This window comes from Pseudorasbora parva, chromosome 20 (assembly GCF_024679245.1).
Source record: "Pseudorasbora parva isolate DD20220531a chromosome 20, ASM2467924v1, whole genome shotgun sequence".
Classification (NCBI taxonomy): Eukaryota; Metazoa; Chordata; class Actinopteri; order Cypriniformes; family Gobionidae; genus Pseudorasbora; species Pseudorasbora parva.
The window spans coordinates 37,160,027-37,185,362 of record NC_090191.1 but is presented as its reverse complement, the minus strand read 5'-3'; the positions used below and the strand labels follow the sequence as shown (position 1 = coordinate 37,185,362).

The window sequence follows — 25,336 nt, the reverse complement described above, 5'->3', positions numbered from 1 at the left end:
GCACTGATTCAGTCTGTTCAGATGTCAAATGAAAGTCTTATGATGTTTACAATGGTTTGCAACAGCGAGAGTGCAGCAGTCATGAGAGAAGTCGTTGGCTGAGCCAGTGTAACTGTGGGGATTTTTAAACCCATGATCAGTCGTCCGTTTGGCTCCGAAACACCCAGAAGGCTCCATGTTGAACCACTGCCCTTTTTCCACTTTTTCAAGCAACATACAATACAAAGACGGTGCATGTGTGCCTAGTGGATGTGGTTCATACTTGTTTTAATGTATTAAACTCCTGTCATTACTAAGTGCTGCTGGGAAATAGAGCACAGGCTTTCAGGCAGTCATGTGATTGAGTCTGTCCATCAGCCGGGTTGCTCATACAGTTATCAAGCACATCACAGAAGCTAAGCTGATTATTCCTCCACTCAGTCCATGCACAATTTATAGACCCAGATTTTTTACCTCTTTGAGGTGCAGAGTGTATAGTGTTGTCATTTGCTCCTATCTGTCTCTCTTGGTGTATTTAGGGAATAGATTTGGTTTGGCATTTTATATCTTCTGTCTACTAGATGCCAGCACATTACGTTGAGCAGGGGAGGGGTGGTGGATGGTATTTTTAGAATCACTGTTTGACTGGCGCCTGTGTTTGTGAAATATGAATCCTGTAGAGATTGCAGGGAATGAGGTCCCCCTGGAGGACAGAATCTTTGTCTTTCCATTAACTCCAACTAAGTGCTCTGCAAGCCCACAATCACTTCAGGAAGTACACCAGTGAATAATGAAGCTTGACTCCTTAGTGATTGCTAGAGTAAGACCTCAAAATACTCTATGCTAGTATGCAGATGCTTGGCAAACATGTACACACACATGCATACTTAACATGAATTCCTGCATTACTGTGGTTGTGACAAAACTCGGGAGGGGATGATAGATTTCAAATGTCATGCAATTAAATCGGCATTTGTTGTAATGCTGAACGTTTAAATGATTCTTATTAAACTAGTTGAACTTCTCATTCAACCTTTTTCAGGCCAATGACCCCCTGGTCAAAGAAACTAAGCTGAGATATTGTTACATATCTACTAAAATGTTAGAGTTTTGCATTTGAGTTGGCAGAACTCAAATAAACCAGTTACATCAAATTCAACTTTCGGTAATGTTTGAGTGTAATTGATTTAAGTTTATTCCGTTTTACATAATATCATATTAATGTATTCACATAGTTTATAACGATAGCTGTTATAGATAAGAAGTAGTCATGACCTTGACTTTTTAATATAGCTATAATTAAGGTTAATGTAATAATAACATTTTGAAATGCAGCTTCTTTTCCTACCCTAGAGTTTGTTTTGTCCTTTGTTCTCAGTACCAATTTTCTACCACCTTAAATCCTCAAACATCAATACAAAAAGCACACACTTGCTCAATTTGCAGTGCATCTGGCCCGAATGCAAAACAAGAGGCCCAAAACAAGGTTCTTCGGCTTCGATCCCATTATTGTGGAAAAGTACTGTCACAGATATGGATTTGTGTTCCTAGAAACCAAGGCCTGGAGCCAGTTTTTTCCCCCCTTCGCTCTTTTTTTGGCATGAGATTGGACAGATGTGACATATTACAGTGCAAGCGTAACCAAGGATGTGGTCTTCACTCTGTGCTGTTAGCATACTCTGAATAAGGATTAGCTGTTTTATATGAACATGAAATAGAGAAATGGATGAGAGAGGCATATGAAAAGCAGCTGTTTGTTCTGTAAACTGTTTGGGAAGTTCCCTTGCTGAAGTGAGCTTTAGCATGGACTGTCAGGCTGTGTTTTAAGAGATGCGTTCGCAGCCTGATGCAAATCATTAGATCTGTAGCCTGGCAGACACAGGGCTCAACAGCTGCCTGAACTCAGAGGCCTAACACTTCCTCCTATGGCTGTGAAAATGAGCTGCATGGATGGCTGTATGTTTTGCCAGAGCCATGCTAAGAAAACCCTTAATGATAATACCCGTGCAACTAGAACTAATACTTTTTAGTCAGGGGGCCAATTCTGAAAAGGGCTTCCGTTAAGACTTTTGCGGACATGTTTTGGTACAAGCTGTCACCCTATTTTTTTTTGTTTTGTTAGAAGACATCTATAGGTAAGATATTAGGGTGGTTGTCAAGCTGAATTTTTTGTGTGTGACTTGTACAAGCAATTTCAGGCCAATTTTTTGGTTTCCTGCTCAACTCGACATGCCAACGATAAATGCTGAATATCTTCACAACCACAAGGACCATATACATAAAAATGGTATCAAATGAAAGCTAACACTCATGGGATGTCTGCTACAGTGGACAATCTCTGCCTTAAGAGAACCAGTTTTCAAAGTGAATATCAGCTTGGAAACATAACATAGTATCCCAAAACCTCTATCAATCAGTACCCCTATCAATGGGAATGAGTCAAGCCAAGTTTAAAGCTTTTAGGAAGAGACAGTGCAATGTTGCACAAGTTTTAATACTTTAATGTCTAAGCGGAAATGTAGAACTGTAGATAGAACTGTGGTCTATGGTGCTATTTGACTTCATTAATGTACAGTGGTGTAAAACAAATGATATTTAATTGACATATCACTGTAGTTATCACTGAGCACAAAACTGCTCTCTCACTTCTTTGGGGTTAGGGGTTAGTAACTGGTTAGTAGTAATAACTATGAAATAGTCAGGAGGCCAATCCTGATATTAAAACTTTGTCGGACACTTTTTGGTACAAGCATACAACCTATCAGTATTAATATTTAACCCCCCCAACATGTGTTTTAGCAAGGGTTGTCAGCTTAGAAATTTTTTTTGGTCCATTTTAACACATATTCTTAAAAGTGGTAAAAGCGGATTTTTTTCCCCCCCAAATTGCTTCCATTTGCTAAGTTACCTACTGTAACTTTGGGCAAATGTGCAATATAATCCAATTTATGTGCAAGCACGATCATTAAAAAAATGTATAATCAATAAAGCCACCACAAAGGACTGTTGTGTCAGCACAGCTGTGATTTGGCATGAAGCAGCAGATCCTAGGCTAATGGATCTGCTGGAAGGCTAATGAAAACAAACTAACATTTACCTTCTGGCGACAATACATGTATCTTGTGTCTATTTTTCTGGCATTCATACGGGCACTGAGATGTGGTGACTGGAAGCTTTACATGTCAACCTTCAAGAGCATGATGCCCTGGGTGCTGTATTCATAGCAGAAATGGTACATCTGGCACAGACGGCACCACAGCTCTACCAGGGATTCCTAGATGGTGGATTTGTAGCCAAAGAGGGCAAAAACAGCTTCAACCAGGTGCCATTTGATCTTTGCCTTGAGCACATCAACAAAACCGGAAAGGTTGCTGGAAGATTGGTAGGCATCACTCGAAATGAGACAGCTAGAAACCCTTGATCCATCACCTACAATGAACGTGCATCATTATCACAGGACACTAGATCCCTGTTTGGACTGACACATAATGGAGAAGATGATGTTTTTGGTAGAATACTACTTCTTGTAATACAATTGTCTAGCTCTTGCTTCATACAAAAAGAGTATTTTTTTACTCTTTTAACCACGATTTTGAATGCTGCAAAGTATGCCCATTTTGTTTGCCTTTAGACACCTAAGTGGGACACTCTTTCAGATAGTTCAAAGGGCTTCCTCAATTTATAAAGTTCTTCCTTTTCTCCCACAATTGCTCATACCACCATAACCCAGGAGGTTACAATGCAAATAATAATTTATGCCACTTTGAAAGATTGGGTTGTAGGCTAAATCATTGATATTTTATTTTAAAAAAAAAACGCTTACAGTATTTATTTAATTTAGAACATTTCTTTATTTTTAGTTGTTATATTAAACCATTTAAATATATATATATGTTGCTTTTTTTATTAAATACTTTCCCCTATTTAACTAGGCTTATTTTTGTAACTACAGAAAGAAATGAGAATCTGTAAAATGTAGTAAATGACAGCATTTTTTCAGTTCACACAACATCTAATTGGACCCAAGCATCGCCTGACCCGTTGCGCACACCATCCCAAAGTTCAGGAGCCTCTAGTTTTATCTGTAACTGTTGAGGTGCACCGTTAGCTGAAGCCAGCTCTTATCTTTCAGAGCTTTGATCTACTGTTTGCTCCATTCCCCGCTGGCATTGCCTACGAGAATGCTATGCAACACGCTAGCATGAGTCATGCCAATCCGTTTTATTTGCCTTTTTACAAATGCAAATCTCAGGGGTTATTCAAGTGCGCTGTTATTTTGAGGCGACTCTCACAGCTGCCTCTTTTTCAGCCTCAGATTTGATCCACTGATTGAAATGACGTTCGATTTGCTCTTACTACATATTTATTCCAGCTCTGTGATGTTTGTGGAAGCTGCTTTGATCCAGTTCCTGCCACATCCATGGGCTTCTTATTGCCTACCTTGATGTGCACCCACAGAACTTCCGGAAAAACACTGTCAGGTGAAAGACTGCTTGGCGAGCCAAACACTGCAAGTCCCAATGACCATTACTCTGAACAAATAGCACTGCAGTAAAGTAAAGAGAAAAAAACCTTTAGAGAAAAACAGAGCAGCTCTGTGTTAATTCAATTTCAAGCGTTGGCATTGTGTCCATTATCATTATTGTATTAGCATTAGGCTTATTTTCTCAGAAAAGATCAGGGGTGAGTTTTCTAGAAAGGCTCACTGCTGTATCTGGTTACTGCAGTATGTTCTTGTTCTGGGTTGTTTACAGACAGGGGGGCACCGCAGCTGCGTTTCTCTCCATGCCAGGCCAGAGGTGTAGATTTTTATGTGTGCGACAGTCGAGTAAACAGCTGATTGTTCACTGAACTGTCTGTGCACAAGGTCACGTGACTGGCTAAGCAGAACTAGAGATAAAAGCTGACCTGTTTGCCTGTGAGTTAGTTGTTAGATAAGAAGGGCACATGTGCTGTCTCTTACACCCACATACCCTACTGTTCAAAAGTTTAAACGAATGTTGTTTTTGAACAAAATTGATGCTACTTTTTACAAAGGCAGCATTTGATCAAAATGGAGTCAAAAACATTTACTTATGTTTCAAATTATTATAGAAATTGCTGTTTTATAATTCAAAGGCCCTTTTTCAGCTGCCAGTCTTCTATGAAAATATTCAGATATTCTCTGCTTTAAAATTGTAATTATTGTAAACATGGGTATATTGTGTGTGTGTGTGCGCGTGCGTGCGTGTGTGTTTGTATGTGTATACAGTGTATATATATATACACATACAAACATACATACATACATACATACATACATACACACACACACACACACACACACACACACACACACACACACACACACACACACACACACACACACACACACACACACACACAATACTTACAAAAGCTGTGTTTACTCCTATAACCCAAACCTCAATTATTTGCATCACATGATTGCGAAGGGCACAAGCACCTGTGTTTTTATTTTGAGAAACGTGCTGTTAAAATTGATGCTTGTGGTTTGCCAAGACAAGCGTGTACGGGGTGACAAAGTTAAATGCATCACTTCACTCACTCACTCACTCACTCACTCACTCACTCACTCACTCACTCACTCACTCACTCACTCACTCACTCACTCTCACACACACACACTTACACTTGTTTATCCTTCCTGTGTCTTATCAGCAAGAGCGAGTGCAAAATCTCCATTTAATTCCCAATCATTGAGTCTTTTTCCATTTTATTCACTCCAGACAAGAAGAGAGGCTAGCACAGCTGCAACCCCCTCCAGCCTGCAGAAGACCTCTTCCTTTGTCCTCCGTTATCACTCATTATTAGATTAACTACCGACGCAGTGAGATGGTCTCTGTTGGGAGAGAGCAGACTCAGATCACCGCCTCCCTTAAAGTTTGGCCTTTGAATGTGATCTATGGGCCCAAAATCATGCTATATGCAAGTACATGAATGCTTCCAAGCTCAGTTTTACACCGCAGTGGCTGGGCATTAGCATGAACTGTCTTCTTGTATTTTTCTCTTTCAAGTCAAGTGCCATGGTGGAGTAAGTTTGTAGAGAATCTTTAGTTAAACTCAGTTAAACTGTCAGCATTTATACAGCTAACTGCTTGAATATCACTACAGGATGCAGGTACGCACAACAGGAATGTATTTGCATTTGAAAGGATGAATTTTTCAGCATTTTCTCACACTGAGTCACTCTATCTAGTTTTCTTTGTAATGTCATTTTGCTCACCCCAAGCAATAATGTGTACACTTTAATTCCCATATCAGTGGCTATATCCCCTTTGTTTATATCTCTCTGCTACCTCTTTTCCACCAGAATGGTTTGGGTTCTGGAATCAGAGCCCTCTCTTGGCCATTTCTTAGCCAGACGTACTAGAGCCTGTTGTGAACCGTCTGCGTTTTTTTCCTGCAAACTTGAAAAATGGATGGTGGCTTAATGAGCAAAATGCTGTTTACCTGACTATAAACAGTGTGAAAACAAACTCTTTGCATCTTGGTGTTGGCGCAGGCAGTGCAGCACTTTTGCTTTTCACAGCAGCAGGAGTCATTCTAGTGTACTTGAAGCCGAAGGAAGCTTCCATATAAGCTGCCGCCACTGCCGGTCATTTCTCAATAAGACCACCATAGACAGCATCAACATTTCTCCTCCCCAATTCCCTGGCTCCATTCAAGAGCGCCAGATTTGAAATGTGTGGAGCGGTTGAAGAATTGGAGCCTAAAACTACAGAGCCTGGAATTTGCACACGAACCATGTTGGTGGAAAAGCTCTATGTGTCTCTAAATTCTCTCTACTGTCCTTTGGGATTAGTGGTACTTAATGGATTGCAGATGCTTGCTGCTAGTGCGGTTGTTAGAGCATTTGGGAAGCGAATGAGTGTGTCTGCATTAATGTGGAGATAGAATGCCACTGTCAGCATTCTAGAATGGTGGCACATCAGGGACACCAAATAGATTGGTTGCAAAAAGCCAGGGAATCTCTAGGCGTCCTCATGCACTGAACTTTTATGTATAGCTTTTATAAGATGCATGTTGCAATTTGCCGCCAGGAATGCAGGGCGACTCTTTTCACAGAATGGAATTAGTGCTCACGTAATGCATATGATTTAAGCCGTGGGGTTGTGTAAAAGTAGGCCACGGAAAAGTGGCCTTTTCCACAAAGTGCCACTGGATTAATTCATCACTGGCGGTTGCCGGAGCAATCATAATAATGATTAATGATTGGGGTTGCGCACATTGTTTAAACTGCTGATAAGGGCACAGCCTGACCGGAAAGGAACTATGACATCAATGCTTGGATACCCTCATGAACAGGGAGGTGCGTTCCATCCAAAAACCCTGTCTTCCTGACACTGTTGTGATTTGGCTGGTCAGGCTCTCCTGGATAGAATGTCAGAGAGGTTTTTGGGGTCGATTAGAGAGTCAGGGGAGATGATGTAGTGTCGTTTTCTGTGACCGGTCATGTTGAACCTGTTGCACCACGCTTTGCTGTTTCTTTATCTTATAGTTGTGTGCGTGTGTGTGGCCCGTACAGGCATTAAGCACAGGATAAGTGCTTAAACTAGATGAGTCTTGTCCCCTCCTGTGCTTTATGCCTTGTTCTATAGGGGCTCTTTTGGAGGTCTGGCAGGAATCTGGGGTCAGATTACATTATTTAAGGTTGAGTGGACTCCCTGTAGTTAAACCATAGTGATTTAACATAAAACCATGGTGTCCCTTTTAAAGCACATCTGTAATACTCATTCCTCAGTTTGATCAGTTCAGAAATTATGAATTACAATAAACAGCTGTTAAATATGGTTTCCATTATATAAAAAATAAATGTGTGGCTAAGTGTTGCATTTCTGTTCTTGTCCTTGCAGGATCGAAAGCTGTCAAAATCAGAGCGCCAGCGCTTCAAGGAAGAGGCCGGCATGTTGAAAGGTCTGCAACACCCAAACATTGTGCGTTTTTATGACTCATGGGAGTCGCCTTCCAAAGGCCGCAAGTGCATCGTGCTGGTGACGGAGCTCATGACGTCAGGAACCCTAAAAACGTGAGCAGAATGAATCTGTTCCACTTTCATATTATATTGTCTGTCCATTATATGATTGCCTAATGAATGGTCAAATGCAAAAATCAGCAAATATGTGCCATTTATCTTGTTAATGTGGTATTATGTGGAGGATTTTTTTTTCCTGTCACGTTTGTCTTTTTTTGCAATTTACATCGTCTGCTGTGTTAATATTTTATTGTGGTACTACATTTCGAATGAACAACAGGACGTCCTTTCAAACATGCTTTTCACCAGCCTCATGTCCATCACCATCAGCAGACCATCCACAGAGGCTGTGATTATCTGTTACAACACACAATCACAATAGAGCGATTGAGCTGTTACCAGAGTGATTACAGGCGAAGAGTGGCATGTCACCTCCATGTGAGACATGCATTGTGGGTACCGAACAGATGCTGGAGCTACAGACACATACTGGACCAGCAGCCCCCTCCTGTGGACACACAGTTATGAAAACCCACTTAAATACTGATACCTGACTGCAAGACAGTATAAGTTCATATGGTTTTACTTTAGTTTACAGTATGTGCACTTATGTGTACTTACAGTGTACTGCCCTAAGAAAGTACTGGGTAATATTAGGTAATATAAGGTGTTAAGGGTAGGTTTAGGGGTAAGTCCAGGGTTAGTATGTAATTACTATAATAAGTACATATTATGTACATATAGGGATCAAGACTGTAAAATGAAATGCAACTGGTCATATAATTGGAAGTTATTAGGTTTTCATGCAATGTTATGGGGGAAAAAACTGCTACTCCATGACATTATTTGATCTGAAAGATAAATCTTGACAATAAAAATTCATAATATTTTCTTGAATGTTTTAGGCAAAAGATTGTTTACGAAGTCAAGAACTGACCGTTTTAAATGACTTTAATGTTTAGAGAAGTGCGGAGTGACTTGTTGGTGTAGCTGGAAAACAGCCTGTTGGGGCCCTCTGGGAGCCGTTGGGTGTGTTGAGTGATGAGAAAGTTTTGAATCAGGCTTTGTTGCTGTCTCCCGTATTGCCTCGGGACTTACCCTTGGCTCCATTCCCACCTGTCAGTCAGCCGCCACACTCCATCAAATCCGTACCACCACCCACCTCCTCCCATTGGACGAAGCACTACTGATAGCTTGCGTCATTCTTACTAAGAAAACTACGAGCTAATATGTAAATACAAAAATGCTAAACATACTATATCTTACTATATATAAACATGCTGCCTGCAAAACCAGTTCTATTTCATCTGATTTTATGTGAATCTGCCATTTTTTCTTTTACAACGAGAAGCAGAAAAGGAAAAGTCACAGTTATGCTCATCTGTAAACAGATGTTTCTTTAGCAAATTCACTTATTGGATTCTTCCCAAGACAAATGACATCCCCATAACAAAAGAGTCTGCTTGTGAGCTTGTGCCCATCTTCACCTAGGGAATTATGGGATAAAGGGTACCCAGCTCCTCCTGTATTGGTGCCTGGGTAGATTGTTGTAATGAGGATTACAAGGCCAAATCCTGGCTTTGGCTTGGTTCCAAGATTTTATTAGGCCAAGCTAATCTATCGAAAGTGCTGTACTGCCTTCTCCACACTATTGTCCTCTCTTTTATCTCTGTCTCACAGAAGAGAATACGGTTGTCCGTATGGATGCTTCCATACCCAGACCCATCATCATGAAATTGCTTAGTTTTCCCTGAACCTCATATTGACTGAAATGAGAACTGATTGAGCTGTTTTCTCATTGTTTTCATTCCCTTCATGGTTTCACTGGTTAAAATTGTCCATTTCCAGTCATGATCTCCAAAGCAGTGAGCTCTAGACACTTATCTTCCGTTGACACATCTACTGTTTGTTTTTACTGTATCAAGGTCTTAAACAAAACCATTATGTTTTTTCAGTGAAGAAGAACATTGTGCTAACCCTCAACTCTAATCTTTTTTTAGGTATCTGAAGCGCTTCAAGGTGATGAAGATAAAGGTGCTGCGGAGCTGGTGCCGACAAATCCTGAAGGGCCTGCACTTCCTTCACACCAGGGCTCCTCCCATTATTCACCGGGACCTTAAGTGTGACAACATTTTCATCACCGGACCCACCGGCTCCGTTAAGATCGGTGATCTGGGCTTGGCCACCCTCAAGCGCTCTTCATTTGCTAAAAGTGTCATAGGTACGTCTCAGCGCTAGAACTTTCTTGTTTTCCCCACCTCCCAAGTTTGTTCACCATGACGTATACTATCCCAAATATGTGTCATGTCACTGCTTGTCTTTTCAATGATGAGGTGAAACTGGGAAGGTGGGGCATTTGCTGTCAGTTATGTTCTGATATTTAAGGCATGCTGTAGCTCTGCGCTACACTGTTCACCTTAGACCACAGTTTTCCAGGCAGCCAAGGGCACTAGTTTTAATTTGGGGTGGAGATGGGGGAAAACCAGAGGAGAACTTCTTATAAATTGGGGGAACACCTTTAGATCCTGCTGTTTCCCACCTGAAACTAATTGGTCTATGAATGCAGCAGGTGAAAACACTTTAAGTTTCCATAAACTTTGGGGTATTTTGGGTAATATAATCCTTGAAAATACCAACAAAGCCACATGGTGGATAACGCTTTGTGCTGTAGGTTTTTTTTCCGTATACATTATTAACAGAATAAATATTTTGGTCTGGAACCCGTGGTCTATAATTATTAAAATCCTAGAGATTCTCTTGCTGCCAGTAATGTCAAACGTCTTTTTCCAAAGGTTTTCCTGATTGCTTCATCAGGGTTTCCCCCCTTCCTTTCAGATGGTTTAGATATTGTGATACATTTCTTTCTGGATCCCTTCTCTCTGTTTCCTCCAAAAATTTCCTTTTACCTTTTTTTGTTTTTGGTTTAGTTTTTTTTGTTTTCGGTTTTTGAGAATTGTTTCCTTTTAAACTGTAGGGCTATAATCTCTGCTGGTCTCACTCCACTGTATGGATTATTTAATGTCCTGCAGTTCAGTAAGTATTCTAAAAAATGGCGAGTAAGTGGTAAGTCAACAAGCAACCTACCCCAAAAACGGAAATTATTTCAAATATGAATCTATATTTTAGCTTGTTTTTCTGTGCAAGGCCTTTTAACACAAGCTAGTGCACGAGAGCCTTTGCACACTAGCTATGGGCTTGCTCTGTGCGTAAACCTGCTTAACATTCTCTCATTACAGGCTAGTAGAAAGGTGAGTCGGTCATGTGTTTTCCATAACTGTGTTGTTGACATAGATCAAGTTCCATAGCTAGTCGCCCACCGCTGTCCCGTTCCTCGTTTAACGTGTTGGTGGCAGAGCCGTGTTGTAAAGATCAACACGGTTTTGAAGGCCGTCAATCCGCTGTAAAATTAACATGCACCAACACATGTGCGTCTGGCTTAAATCGACTTACCCTGTTTGTGAGATGATGCTTGGCTGCTTTGTGCACTAGTCTGACATGCTGAAATAGAAAATCTAAAGGCCTTGCAGAGAAAAACTGGATTCTTTCACTGCTAAATAACTGAGGCCGCTTTTCCCCCTTCCTCTTTTTTTTTATTTTTCTTTTTCTCCATATCTTTTGCTCCCCCTCTTTCTCTCCTCTCAGGGCCGTACGGAGCAACAGTGCAGTTGTCCTCCTCCTCCTCCTCTCTCCCTTCCTCTCCCCGGCCCTGCTGGGGTGAGTAGAGATCTCAGGCACTGAGAGTTCTGAATGGTTCTTTTGATTTAAGGTACCCCTGAGTTCATGGCGCCTGAGATGTACGAGGAAAAATACGACGAGTCGGTGGATGTGTACGCCTTTGGAATGTGCATGCTGGAGATGGCTACCTCTGAGTACCCGTACTCCGAGTGTCAGAACCCCGCTCAAATCTATCGCCGAGTCACCAGTGTGAGTACCCTCGCACACCTCTGCTCGCTCTCTATCCCTCAATCATTTTGGGTATTTTTCTCTCTCTCCCGCTATAATCTTCTCCAGCTCTGTCATTACACCCACACATTCCTCAGGCCTCTGCTTATGAAATAATTCAATAAAAGCAGCTTGTTCTGTTGCGCTCACTGAAACCTGCCCACAGCTGGAGGCGTCACACTATATATGAGATTATGTAAGCAACATATAACTATGTCGAACAAATACATAGTTCTGTACTAGGAGTATGGCCAAAATTGTACCATTATATCATAATAGCAGTATATATCAATATACAGTTTGGGGTCAGGAATTTTTTTTTAAATGTTTTTAAAGTCTAATCAGGACTGCATTAATTTTATCAAAAAAAACTTGTAAAATGATTGAAAAAATAATTACAATTTAAAATAAATGTTTTCAATGTTCTATATATTTTTATTACTGTGATTGCAAATCTGAATTTGTACTTACTCCAGTCTTCTTAGATGATGATCTGGTGCTCAGGAATAATTCCTATAATCAACATTGAAAACAGATTTTATTTTGAAAGTGTGATTAACTTTTTTTTAGGATTCTCTGTTGAATAGGCATTTATTTATTAGATTTATTTCAGCATATATTTGAAATAAAACTCCTTTGTAACATTATAAATGTGTTTACCGTCACTTTTGATCAATTTAATGCATCTTGCTGAATAAAAGTAATCCTTAAATTAATTATTGTCCCCAAACTTTTGAATGGTAGTGTAGTTATTGCTGGAAATAAATGAAAAAAATGGTTCATATTTGTATATCTGTATGGCAGTGCCAATATTTTTTAATAAGCCAGTGAATTAATCATTGTAGAAATAAATTGTATTTAATTTCAATACATTTTTTTGTAATTTGATGGATGGAAACCAAAATTTAAGATTATTTACAGTGAACAAAAAAGTCTGGCTTCTGTGCAAAATCAGTTGGAGTTAGTTACAAAAGACTCAACTGTACTACTGACATTATAAAATAGATTGTTGTGAATCTAAATTCTGATAGGATGAGCCACTTTCAAAGCTGCTGAAAAAAAGCAAACTCACTTTATTATACACCCCTTAAGATCTTCCTCATTTTGACCAGTTTTCTGGCCTTTATGTGGCCCAACCTTATCCCAAACCCACCCAGTAAGATGTAATTGTCCAAAAGTAAAAAACATTTGATATCTGGATATGTAAGGTCTTTTTGTCCTGCCATTCGCAATAAAAAATGTAGCTTTGATTAAATCAGCTTTGCAGCCGTCACTGATATCAGCTTGTAGTGCGTCATGTGTTGACTTTCCATGAAGTCAGTCTCTGGCTCAAACAATCGCTCTCTCCAGCTTTTATGTTACTTCAAAATATTCCACAATCTTTTTTTTTCAGTTTCTCTGAGATTTATTTATTTCAGACCTCTTTTAAGCCATTGTGATGTAATCCTCATTGAAGGTGGTTAAAATTGTCCATCTATTTATGGATATACAATGTTGTTGTCAGAACAATCAAGGTTAATGTCCATGAGAGTACGGCTATATATGAATCCAAGACTATTGTTGGAAGGCTGGAACAGGCCGGCCATGTCGCTGCACTTTATAAATTGAATCAGTTTTTTTCTTCATTGATGTCCTTTAATATCATTGGGAGGGGGGAGGGGGGGTAAGGCAGTCATGAGCTTTTTTTATTCTCGTTGAGGTCAATGGGTTGATCACATGATGCTGGAGGTTGAAAATATGATCAGTAGAAGTTGAAAACAACTGGCTGAGGATTGTGGTAAGCCAATGAGGGGCTCACCAGTAGGGAGCAGTACTGATTCTCGTTTGTTCATCAAAACATTAGTTTTATTGCTGTTTTTATGACAGAGTGTACATTCATACAGAGTGTACATTTTTATGACAAGTGTACATTCTCACTGCATAACTTGGAGAGAACAGCCCCGGATATAGAAAACGCCCTGAAAGCTGGATTGTAAAAGGTTCTAGAGTGCTTTCATTTGGTCATTATGGTGGTACAGAAAAAGTTTGTCTGTTTCTTTTCATCAGCTCTTGAGTCAGGTGCGTAGAGGTGGATATCCCTTTTCACCTGTTAGCTTTGGAAAGTGCAGGGTACATCCTAGATTTCGCCATTGCAGTTTTTCCAGCTGTCTGTAAAGCTTTCGTCCACCCTGCCTGAAGGCTTTTTAATCTCATGAAATCCAATTGCACAGGCACAATAGTTCACTGAGAGAAGCAATTTAAGCTTTACGCAATCAGAAAGCATTTAAAAAGCTCAGTGGACCCGAGGTTGTCCTCACAGACAGATGTGGGACTTTTCCCATCTCTGCCCAGAGTAAATGATTTTATTTACAGTGAAACGGTTAAGATTTGCTCTCTCTATCCATGCATCTGCAATTTCTCCCCGTAATCTCAAAGAAGTAAACATGAAGTGGTTTCGGGCTGACCATTTTACTGAAGTGTCCGTGGAATTTGAGCCACAAAGTTCTGACTGCAATGTAGATCGTGCCTTTCATTACCGTGGTGGTTAAATTAAAGCAAAGGCTTTAGAGGTGAGGGTCAATAGCAGTGCAGCTAGACAGGGTGTTCCCGTTTATTCACTCCAAAATTGATTTATCACAACAATGGCATCAGATTTGTGGTGGAAAATTCATATAAATAAATGTGCCTTACACTTGATATAGCTTATCATGCACCATTTGTGCTACTGACATGAATGATACCATAAAAGTGTGCGGCTTGAGGAGAGACTTGCCAGATGACATGAATGACATAGCAGTCAAAAAACATATATCCCATATCATAGACCAAAATATCATAGAGAACCTTAGGGTGGGCTGGTTTGGATAAAATGTCTTAGGCATTTGTCTGTATCTTCCAGCCCTTAAGTAATTCCAGTGTGCGGCATTGAAGGAGTTCAACCAGAAAATAGTATTCTTCAGTATGCTAATGCTTCGCTACAACACTTTGTCGCTTGGGGAACTGGACGTAGAAGTTGAAGATTGCTTTTTAACATCCAACCCCAGCAGTTCCAGGAGCTTTCCTCTCTCTCTGCTTTGTTAAATACAAAATGATTGCTTCTGATTTTCTGCTTTTGTTAGCTGGTCGGAGAGCAGTGGAACAGCATGTATCTGGCTTTAGGGGACCCATTCACAGCGTCCTTAACAAGCTTTTTAAATCACCTTGTTATCGGAATACTTTGCCATTCTGACTTAATTCTGTTAGATGCTCCGTCATCCTTAACTTTATTTGGCACTGGAATTTGAGGGGGGTTACAGACTTATATAAGGAGGTAATGCTGAGACGGGGGAGTGATAGTTCAGGCAGACCTCTGTAAAGCAACACAGTGTTCCAGGATTTCACTTGTAAGTTTCTTGCACTCTTTTGTCTTGGGTGGTTTTGACAGCCTAGCTCTAGTTAGGTTTTTTTGATGTTAAATGACTTTGAAAGGGTTATTTCAGAATTTCTAAAATATAAAATGTGGGAAAAGTAGCAGAATATTTTTTATTTAGTAAGACTGATTTGTAGGATGCTGGTTTTATTGCATGGTGGAGAATGTGTTAGATTGCAATAAATCCGTTGTGATTTGTAAAGATAAAGTGAAATTTAATACAATTAACTTATAATTTACCCCCAAGATAACCAACTTTTTGCTTGTATTCCTAAAGGAATGAATTGTAGAGCATAATTTTTAATAATACTGTGTGTACCTTCATCTTACATTAGATATTGGAATAATATACAAAGCAAGTCTGTCTCCGTGTTTTTATATTATCTCAATTCAGGGTTTTTTAATTAAATTAATGAATAACTAAATAAATAATTGCATAAATGTATTTTCATTGTACTAAAGCCAAAATAAATGTTTATAATATTTTTTTTTGTAGAAAATATTATTAAGAATAATTAATCATAGTTCAAATTCAATTGTATAGTACTTTTCGTTTTTTTCCCTCCAAGTTTGAAAACTTCTGGCTAAATGGATTTTAAGCGTTCCTGATGACTGAGAAGGTAACTGTTCAGCAAAATTTAATAATCTGCCAGATAAAGAAGCAACTGTATCTGGAATTTCATGGGCTTCACTATAATGCAAATCACATTTACACTTAAAAAAACCTCTTATTAATGGTAACAGTTGTGGTTTAGGGATTTGAATAAACTCTTAACCATTAGTATTAAACTTTGGCTCGTATTCTGCCAGTTGTGGGCCTGTATAATATCTCAAATTGTGTGGTTTGTTGAGGAATTGATCAGATGAATTTCATCTGGCAGACATTAACGTGCATATGTAGTTTTGTGGAGTCCCTGTGGAGCTCCAAAAGGGTTTCTTTTACAGCACAAAAGACATGTTGATTTAATGTTCTTTTGTGTTTTACCCCGCAGGGAGTTAAACCTGGCAGTTTCGACAAGGTAGCCATTCCAGAGGTGAAAGAGATCATTGAGGGATGTATTCGTCAAAACAAAGATGAAAGGTAAGGCCGTGCCTACTTACAAACGCCCACGCTGTATTCACAGAACTCATTCATCTAGTCATACCTCACTTCTCAGCGACGTGTGCCTTGAGTCTGCCCGCAGATGCGCTGAATTCGTGCTGACGTGAGGGTATATCTCATCCTCTCTGGGCACATGGTCCTCTGTGTGGAATGTGCACAGTAGCAGCAGATAAGCGGATTCCCACACGCTGTGTTGGAAAAATTCCAGCAGCAAGCCACTTGGTGAAACAGATCCTTGATCAGGCCAAGCAGCGAAGAGTGTGTTATGTCCTCGCACCACAGCAAAAACATAAGCCTTGACCAGACTGCATTCTTTGCACAAGTCCTTTTTTAGAGCTACTACCTAAAAGTCCAAGATTTAGTATTTAAGATCAAATGTTTTTTTAATGACCTTGATCACCATTTGAAGAACTTTTCCTAATTATTTGTGCAAAGTCATAAGCCTACATTCTGTTTTGCTTCAATGCATAAACCAATTTAATGGAAAATCACAAACAGCGTGTAGAGCGTAAGGTGAGACGACGTCTGATGTTCCGCTGATGAAGCACTGGAAAAGCTGATGTCTACTGTACCCGGCTAATCAACCGAGCTCACTTGAGATTTGTTTTCTCCTCAGCGTTAAAACTCTGTCTTTGTAAAATAAGATTGTGCAGTCTTATCTTTTTACCCTTATGTATATCATTCCATGCAGGTGACATGGATCAGCTCTTTTTAAATGTACAGTAGTTGGGCATTTTCTGTACATACTTTGTTGGTGGTCCATTCAGAGTCATATGTTAAATATGCATAGATTTCCTCTGATGTCTCCTATTTTTTAGGTGATGAGTTTCTAAATTGTGAATGGACAATGAGTTTGTGAAATATAATCAAATGCAACAGGATAGTATGTTGCATAGAATGTTTATCACCACACAACAGGGGATTCTTGCAATTTAACCATAGAATAACAAAGAGTAATCAAACTTCACTTATGTGGAAAGTCTGGAAAATTCTGAAACCTATTAAAGATTAATTTAATCATTATACAATCAAATATAAGGCCTCAGGTCTATATTTCAAATGTATTTAGCTTGGCTTTGCTTACCTTGAATCAACCCCATTGAATGACTCTTTTATTACTCCATCCTGGACAACCCCACTGTTCCGCCTTGTGCCTCTAAATTAGTTTAAATGTGATTGGCTGATTTATGTCAGCCATGTGCTTCTTTATTGATTGGCTATCCTTATTTAAAGTCATTTGCCACTTCCTAAACAGATATGCCATCAAGGACCTATTGAACCATGCCTTCTTCCAAGAGGAAACTGGGGTGCGGGTGGAGCTCGCTGAGGAAGATGATGGGGAGATGATCGCAATCAAGCTCTGGTTGCGCATTGAAGATGTCAAGAAACTGAAAGGCAAATACAAAGACAATGAAGCCATTGAGTTCTCCTTCGACCTCCATCGTGATGTCCCAGAAGATGTGGCTCAGGAAATGGTGGGTTTATCAACAAGTTTTTGTATCTGAGGTTGCACACAGAGATGGTAACATATGCTGTATATGCAGGTTGAGTCGGGCTATGTTTGCGAGGGCGACCACAAAACCATGGCCAAGGCCATCAGGGACCGTGTGTCTCTGATCTGCCGCAAACGAGAGCAACGGCAGCAGGTGCGAGCAGAGCAAGAGAAACGCAAGCAAGAGGAAGAGCAGAAGCAGTTGTCCAGCGAGTCGTTGAAGAGTGTGGTCGGCCCTCAAGGAACTCAAGTTTCTGCACAGAGTCATTGTGGTTCCCAGCCTCCGACTCCTGGCCTTGTCCAGCCCGAATGTGAGGAGCCTGATGCAGACCAGCAGCTTCAGTACATGCAAAGTGGAATGACCTGTAAGTATTAGACACAACTGGATTAATTCATCTGTCATTCCTATTTAATTATGAATGTCATATCTTTTCCCAGCGGCTGATGGGACGCTTGAGAGTGGTCAGGGTTCATCCTTGTTCTCAGAACCTCACCTCAGCCAGCTAAGCATGTCGTATAGTTCTCCTGCAACTTCTCAACTGCAGCAGGTGCCTGGACAGGGCGCCTACCCTCCCAGCTCTCAAGCTCCCCAACAGCACACCGGATACCCCCAGCAGCCCATGGTAAGTCCCAGAAGATAAGGGCCAAGTCAAGAACTCACTGCAGGTCAAATATTTGCATCCTTTATCTGCTCCTGTTGGGCCATTTTATGAAGCTACCACCTACTGATGAAATACTCTTATTATGTTACATTATTCCAGTAGCAATTTTGCAAACAAAACAGTGAACATTTCACCACAAAACTACTCACTGATGCACAATGCTGTTTAAGAAAGCAGATGGCTTTTATTTTATCATTAGGTGCAGGAAAAGTCAAAGCATTTTTGAAATTGGGCTTAAATGGATACTCTACCGTTTTTAGAAATAGGGCTTATTCAACATCTTTCCTACATTTAGATAAGCTAATGCATTTTTGTCTCACTGCATGCATTCTTTTAGTTTGCCAGGGTCGCCATTAGCTTAGCTTAGCATAATAAATGGAATCCTATGTTGCCAGACAGCATGTCCCGAGTAAAAGTAATCAAAAAAAAAAGACTGGGCGATTTCCTAGGCAGATATTAACTTGGGACTATATTATGGGGAAGCACACAGACGAAGCACTGCTACTTGGGCGCAGAGATATCACGCAACACATCCGAAATCCCACAACTTCCGTCAACATACCGGCGTGAATAGTAGCTGGCTATTTTTTCATACAGTACATGAATAGCAAAGAACATGGATGATTTTGTGAGAGACGAAGAGGGTTACTTCTTAGACAGTCACCAGAACCATACCTCTATGAACCGGAGTTTTCAGAAAAGGAGCTACACCTGCTTTCTTTGGAAATAGAACGACAAGAGGAGAAGTTTGCGATCGCTCATCAGTTGCTTAAACAGGTTACAAAAACATCGTTATTTATTATAGTTTCGGTTGTTCACACTAAACTAAGTCACTGGTTGAATTCAACATGTGGTTATACTAGAGGAGGCTAACTTTATTTGAACTGTAGTTTATATACAGCTTCTCAGCATCTATCTTACAACCAAATAAAGACAAACAATAACATAAGGAAGAGTAATAAAAGACAACTTACATGTGCCTGTGCTTTGAAAATGCATGGGACGGCCGTATCTTACAGACGCAGTACCGTCTTTTTTGGGTAAACACCGGTGCAAAATGCTCTTCACAAACACGATACTGTTTAATTTTGTAGAGAGGAGTTGAAGTACAGATATCCAGAGCAGCTAGCCATTTATTTCTCAGTTCCACATTTGATGGAATTCTGTGAAACATTACATTAGTGTATGTCTGTTGCTTGTTCTTACAACCTTTTACTACACAGGTAATTACCATGTTTGCTGTAACTGTAGCTGTCACTTTTTAAAAATAAACAATCCCAAAGATAAAATACTCGGTGAAGGTCTCGTGATATCTCTGCGCCCAAGTAGCAGTGCTTCGCATGGGCTTCGCCTGTGTGCTTCCCCATAATATATTTAATATCTGCCTAGGAAATCGCCCAGTCTTAATGTGCATCGCTTTTTGTACTCGCTGTGAATACGCAGACCACAAGAAATAATGAGGTGGGTTTTTTTTGTTTGTTTGTTTTTGGATCACTTTTACTCTGGACATGCTATCTGGCAACATAGGATTCCATTCATTATGCTAAGCTAAGATAATGGCGACCCTGCCAAACTCATGCACTGAATGTAGGAAAGCTGTTGAATAAGCCCTATTTCTAAAAACGGTGGAGTATCCCTTTAAACTAAAACCTTTTTGACTCAATGGCCACCCATTGTACAGCACAATGTTCAAAGGATTTTTGGTATTTTTGCTTGATTTATGTATTGACATAAACTGAGAGTATTAATATTTTAAATTCTGTTATTCCTGAATTTTCAAGAATTGTATGTTATTCAATAAAAACAATATTTATTAAAGGCGAGAAAAAAGAAATATTCAGTTAATCTAAATTAACATCTTAATATTACACAACATGTATTACTTTTTTTTGCATTTTATTTCAAAATTATTTCTGCCTTTTATTAGTTGTTACAGAATATTTGTTCATGTTTAAATAAAAAATGAAATAAAGATTATAAATTTGTAAAAGTATACCAAAAAATTTTTTATATCAAGCTTAAAATTTGAAAAGCATGTTTAAAGATACAAATAATAAATAAATAAGAAGCACAATAAGAATGACAAAACAACGAAAACTTTTTTTCTCTATTGTGTGCGCCTGGCCTTATTATTGACAGGTTAATTCAGAATCATGTTTACCTTCAATCTCTTTAGTTCAAATGTCTGCATCATTTTACATCATTTTTCATCCTATACAAAAGTAAATTAATGAAGCAATACAGAATTGAATGTGATGTAGCCTTGATTGAGTAACAAATGAGTCATGATATAATGTTCAGTTGATGTTTGACTTCTGAATGTGATTTATTTGTGGCTGCATGTATTTAGAGTTTAATGATGGTTTGTTATTATCAGACACTAAATGAATGATGCATGAGAATGGAGAGCAAACCATAACCTTCACACTCTAAATGGGTTTGATTCTTTTCAAACAGTCAACAGTCTCTCTCTCTCTCTTTCTCTCTCTCTCTCTCTCTCTCTCTCTCTCTCTCTCTCTCTCTCTCTCTCTCTCTCTCTCTCTCTCTCTCTCTCTCTCTCTCTCTCTCTCTCTCTCTCTCTCTCCTGACTGCCGAGTATATTACCTTTTTCCCACGTGTACTTGAGCTGCCACCCCCTCTTCATCCACTATGCATTTTAGTAGATTCTTTGGGTTACTTTACCTTATTTGTTTTTGTTTGTTTCATGTCAGTATTATTAATTCAAAATGAAAGGCAGTGCCATGTAGCAGTATATCATGCTGTGCAGACTGGCAGGCCTCTGTCACTTCTTGTTTATTTTTAGTGCCAATCGGTATGTTGTCCTGACATCCTGAGCACTTAAACCATGATCGTTCGGCTCATCAGTGTCACAGTATGCGTAGATGGTGCAGTCCAGATCTGATTATTTGAATATTTTTTTTGTATCTCATCTCTTCTCACTCATTACTTTTGAATTAGTTTGCATCATTTTCCATAAAGCCTGAAACACTTTAGTCATAAGCACACACTTTTATCTCTCTTTATTACTCTAGTTGTCTCTAGTTATGACGTCTAATGATTTATTTAATAAATACAGTCTCATCCGACTTGTTTGACTTAAAGTGGTTGCTAAACTGTTGCGACTCAAAGTGATAGAAGTCTGCACTGCACTGATGGCTGTTATTTAGTTTTATTTAGGCTGTATATTTAGTTTTCTTCTGTTTCTATCCACAATATGCTGTTTGTGGTCTTTGTTTTTACTGTATATATTCTCTACATAATTCTGTTTATGTTTTTCTTTATCATAAAAATCCCGGAGGATGGATTTTCTGTCATGCTCTGTCTATGCTATAGATTTCTTGGAAAAGTCTGAATGCTGCTTAAGCAACGACAATGTCGTTTTTAGTGACATTTCTTTAGTGAAGTTTTCAAACCAAGTGTTTCTGAGTAACTTGCAATTTGATTAATCTCAGATCAGGTCAGAAAAGAATTACTTTAATCTCACAATCTACAACAAAGTCTGCTCACAATTCATGATTCATGAATCGGGTTTTGGTATTCTGTCACTTGCAAACATTTCATAGCATAAATGTTTCTGATAACATGTTGATCATTTGTAAAAAGATTTTTCGCTTTTAAAACATTGTGAGTCATCAAATAAATCAGGCTTATTCTTTTTGTCTGACAGCAGATACTAGATTTCAACATGTAGGTCAAGATTAATTGTACATCTTTTCTTTTTCTGTCTATAATTTTAGAATGTGATGTTGATATTTAACCTTGTGTCAAATGTTTCTTTATAGTTTCCTTTTGGCTTTTTGGCTTTTGTTCTTTTTTTGTAATTTGTGTTCCATTGTGGTTAATAGACAATTCCCCTCCTTCGTCTCCAGCCTCCTCCACCTCTCCCCCGTCGTCGTGGTCGTAGCATGTCTGTTTGCGTGCCCTGCTTTTCTACCACCTCTGCTCTGTCATGCCCTCCCAAGCCACCTTCCACCCCTCCTCCAGTCGCATCAGCCCCACTCTCACCCCGGCTGGGGAGGTCAGATGGGGAGACGTTTGCGGGTCGACTGTCTAAAGCACTGGAGAGCGTCCTGCCCCTTCACTCGGCCCCACCCCGTCGCCGTGCCAGCCTCCCAGCAATCTTTGCCAGTCCTGTATGTTAGTGTCTCCAAGTGAACCAGGATTCTCCTGCTGAGCTGGGCTTGGGTACAACCCAGGTATCTGTAAAGAATATTTTTTATAAGAATAGGAAGTGCCAATGTAATCCAAATTGGTGCAATAGAATTGAATTGTGGTTAGGGCAAATATTCACATCCCTAATAGCAAAAGAAACACCAAAGGAGGGATCTAAATAATGTAAATGGCACCTTGCTACATTATTAAATCTGTGTGTTATTTAGAATTTGAGAGCATTGAATTTAAACCCAACTATCTCATAGAGCCAAGCTATATCACACTGTTAACCTTAAAACTATTATTGGACTTAAAGCGCACAGCAGCCATTTTTCTAACAGCTTTGTCCCAATTCATTTGATTTTAGCCATTTAGGAATGTTACTGTTGAGCTAGCAAAAACTGGTGTGTTATGCATAATACAATTTTACAATTTAGTCACTGTGTACTAAATCACAGGTGTAAATAGCTTATGTATGTCTCTTCTTGTAAGTTAAAGTTTCAGGGTTGAATTTCAATCTTAAAATCCTTTTCAGATACCTGTGTTACCCTGGCCCACTCCACTGGAACCCTGTGCTCACATTAAATACAGATTGGCATGAACTGCAATCATTAAAAATAGTTCCTTGGCCCCACAGTCTGAAGCATCTGTATTTAATCTAAAATCTGTCGCTGTCATGTTTCTACACCTCATTTAGCATTTAAACATCTCTTGATTTATTCTATTGTCATCGTTGCCTGATGGGATGAATATTATCTGCTGTTTTTTCACTTGTTACCTTTTTATATTCTCTCTCTCTTTCTGTTTTGCTCTTGCTTTGTGAATTTTGTGATGCTGCTTTTTCTACTTCCTCACAAAGATGCTGTATGTTATTGTCACTGCAGCCGCAATCAATGAGTCAGCCGTACGGTGGAGGAGGCTCGGGTCTGGTCGAACCCCAGCTCTTTTTCCCCACCATCCCGGAACGGCCCGTCTCATTCTCCCCTCCTCCATCTTGCCCACCTAAAGCTTTCAACGTGCAGCGGCGCAAGAGCACCTCCATCCTAGAGGCCCACACACGTCACTTCCAGCCCGCCTTCCACCGTAGCTACGGCAGCAGCCTGCACCCGTTTTCTGGTGTGGAGCCCCTGGGTGTCGGCGTCGAACCCGGACTGTTCATGATGCCTGGGATAGCAGCTCAAAGATTGGCTGAGCCACTCCACCTACAGCCCCCAGGGGAGACTCTATACGGATATAAGGATATGAGGGCTGAGCAAGAGGAAACTGTACGCAGACTCAGCCTCAACCAGGCTGCATTAATGGACCATCTTGAAGCCATGGCCTATGGTGGCTACCCTATGACTGCACATCAGATAAGCCAGATCAACTTCCATCAGCAAATGCAAGTTGCTGCTGCCGCCGCCAGCTTGGCCTATGAGACTCAATCACAGCCTGGGCCAGCTTACCTACACCCTCATGTCCAAAGCCACATGCGCTTGACCCACAGCCCCATCCCGCAACTACCTACCATGAGTGTATCTAGCTCTACCTCTGCACCCCAGCAAACCACACCTGCAGATCCAGGATATCAGCCCCACTCATTTCCCCATTCCGCACCACCTGTGTTGGCTCATACATCCGAGCCGAGCACCGCCTTTGAATTCCACATGCACAGCCTACAGGCAGACCCAACCATGCTGGCATCCAGACTCTACCGAGCCCGGCGGGGCTCCATGGACCTTAACCTGGAGGAAGCGGCTGGCAACCCAGGCTTGTGCGGTCGACTGCAGCCCGTTACCGAAGAACTGTACAGCTATGTGAGCCCAGAGCTGCCCCTTCCTCCAGGCAGTCTGTTTCTCCATGGACCTAAAGAGCTCAGTCCTGAGCCTTCAAGTGACTCCATGACCTCTTCTGATGCTGGGGAGTTCCACTCACCTCCGCCTCATTCATTGTATCAACCTCAAGACTGTTCTGCAGCTCAATCCATCCCACAAAGTTCTTACTACAAAACAGATGGAGCAAGCAATGTCAGTGACGGACACCCACCCAGTCAACCAATATTTCTGTTTGTTCCACCCTCTGAATCGTCCACAGTTCCATCTTCACAGATCAGTGCTCTGCACAGTACCTGGGCCCGTCAACCGTCCCTTCCGCAGGACATCACATACCTCGAGCCTGCCTTGTCCCATCATGGAGCTACCTTGGTACCTAGAAATACTCGTTACCGTCCACCTTTCCCAAGCACTCCCTGTCTCTCTCTCAGTTACCTGATTTTTTTGTCCCGTGGTTGTGGTTTTAACCCTCTCCAGCCATAATTTAGGGCTCAAAAAGGTTCCCAAGGTGCATTGAGCAACAAAAAATACATAAACCTGCTTTTTAAATCCCCTTGTGCCAAGACATTTCTGTATCTTCCATTAGACAGTGTGATTTGTTTTATTTCCATTGATTTTCATTTTAGACGCTCAGTGTAAGTATTATATTGTGTGTATGTTCATATAATGGTGTATATGATACTTGTGTGTTTGTACAGATTTCATGTAAAACTGTACATGACATACAAATCTGCCTGAAATTTGCCTCCTTCAAATTAATTTATTGATAAAGACCAACATTCTGTAGTTGAAATATCAGTTTTTAAAGGATTGTA

At 40.2% G+C, this 25,336-nt stretch overlaps 1 protein-coding gene across 16 annotated transcripts in view; it reads left to right on the top strand.

Moving 5' to 3' along the window:
* The window catches only part of wnk1b (WNK lysine deficient protein kinase 1b), an 80,224-nt gene that overhangs the window by 29,810 nt on the left and 25,078 nt on the right, over nucleotides 1-25,336 (top strand). For 13 of the 16 annotated variants that reach the window (XM_067426839.1, XM_067426843.1, XM_067426850.1 and 10 more), the window contains exons 3-11: nucleotides 7,854-8,026; nucleotides 9,973-10,193; nucleotides 11,739-11,896; nucleotides 16,295-16,383; nucleotides 17,660-17,879; nucleotides 17,949-18,261; nucleotides 18,335-18,519; nucleotides 22,428-22,691; nucleotides 23,595-24,893. In XM_067426839.1, coding sequence (XP_067282940.1) covers nucleotides 7,854-8,026; nucleotides 9,973-10,193; nucleotides 11,739-11,896; nucleotides 16,295-16,383; nucleotides 17,660-17,879; nucleotides 17,949-18,261; nucleotides 18,335-18,519; nucleotides 22,428-22,691; nucleotides 23,595-24,893 — 2,922 coding nt within the window. The remainder of the gene's footprint in view (nucleotides 1-7,853; nucleotides 8,027-9,972; nucleotides 10,194-11,738; nucleotides 11,897-16,294; nucleotides 16,384-17,659; nucleotides 17,880-17,948; nucleotides 18,262-18,334; nucleotides 18,520-22,427; nucleotides 22,692-23,594; nucleotides 24,894-25,336) is intronic. The other 3 variants (XM_067426853.1, XM_067426852.1, XM_067426847.1) reach the window with 2 other exon arrangements.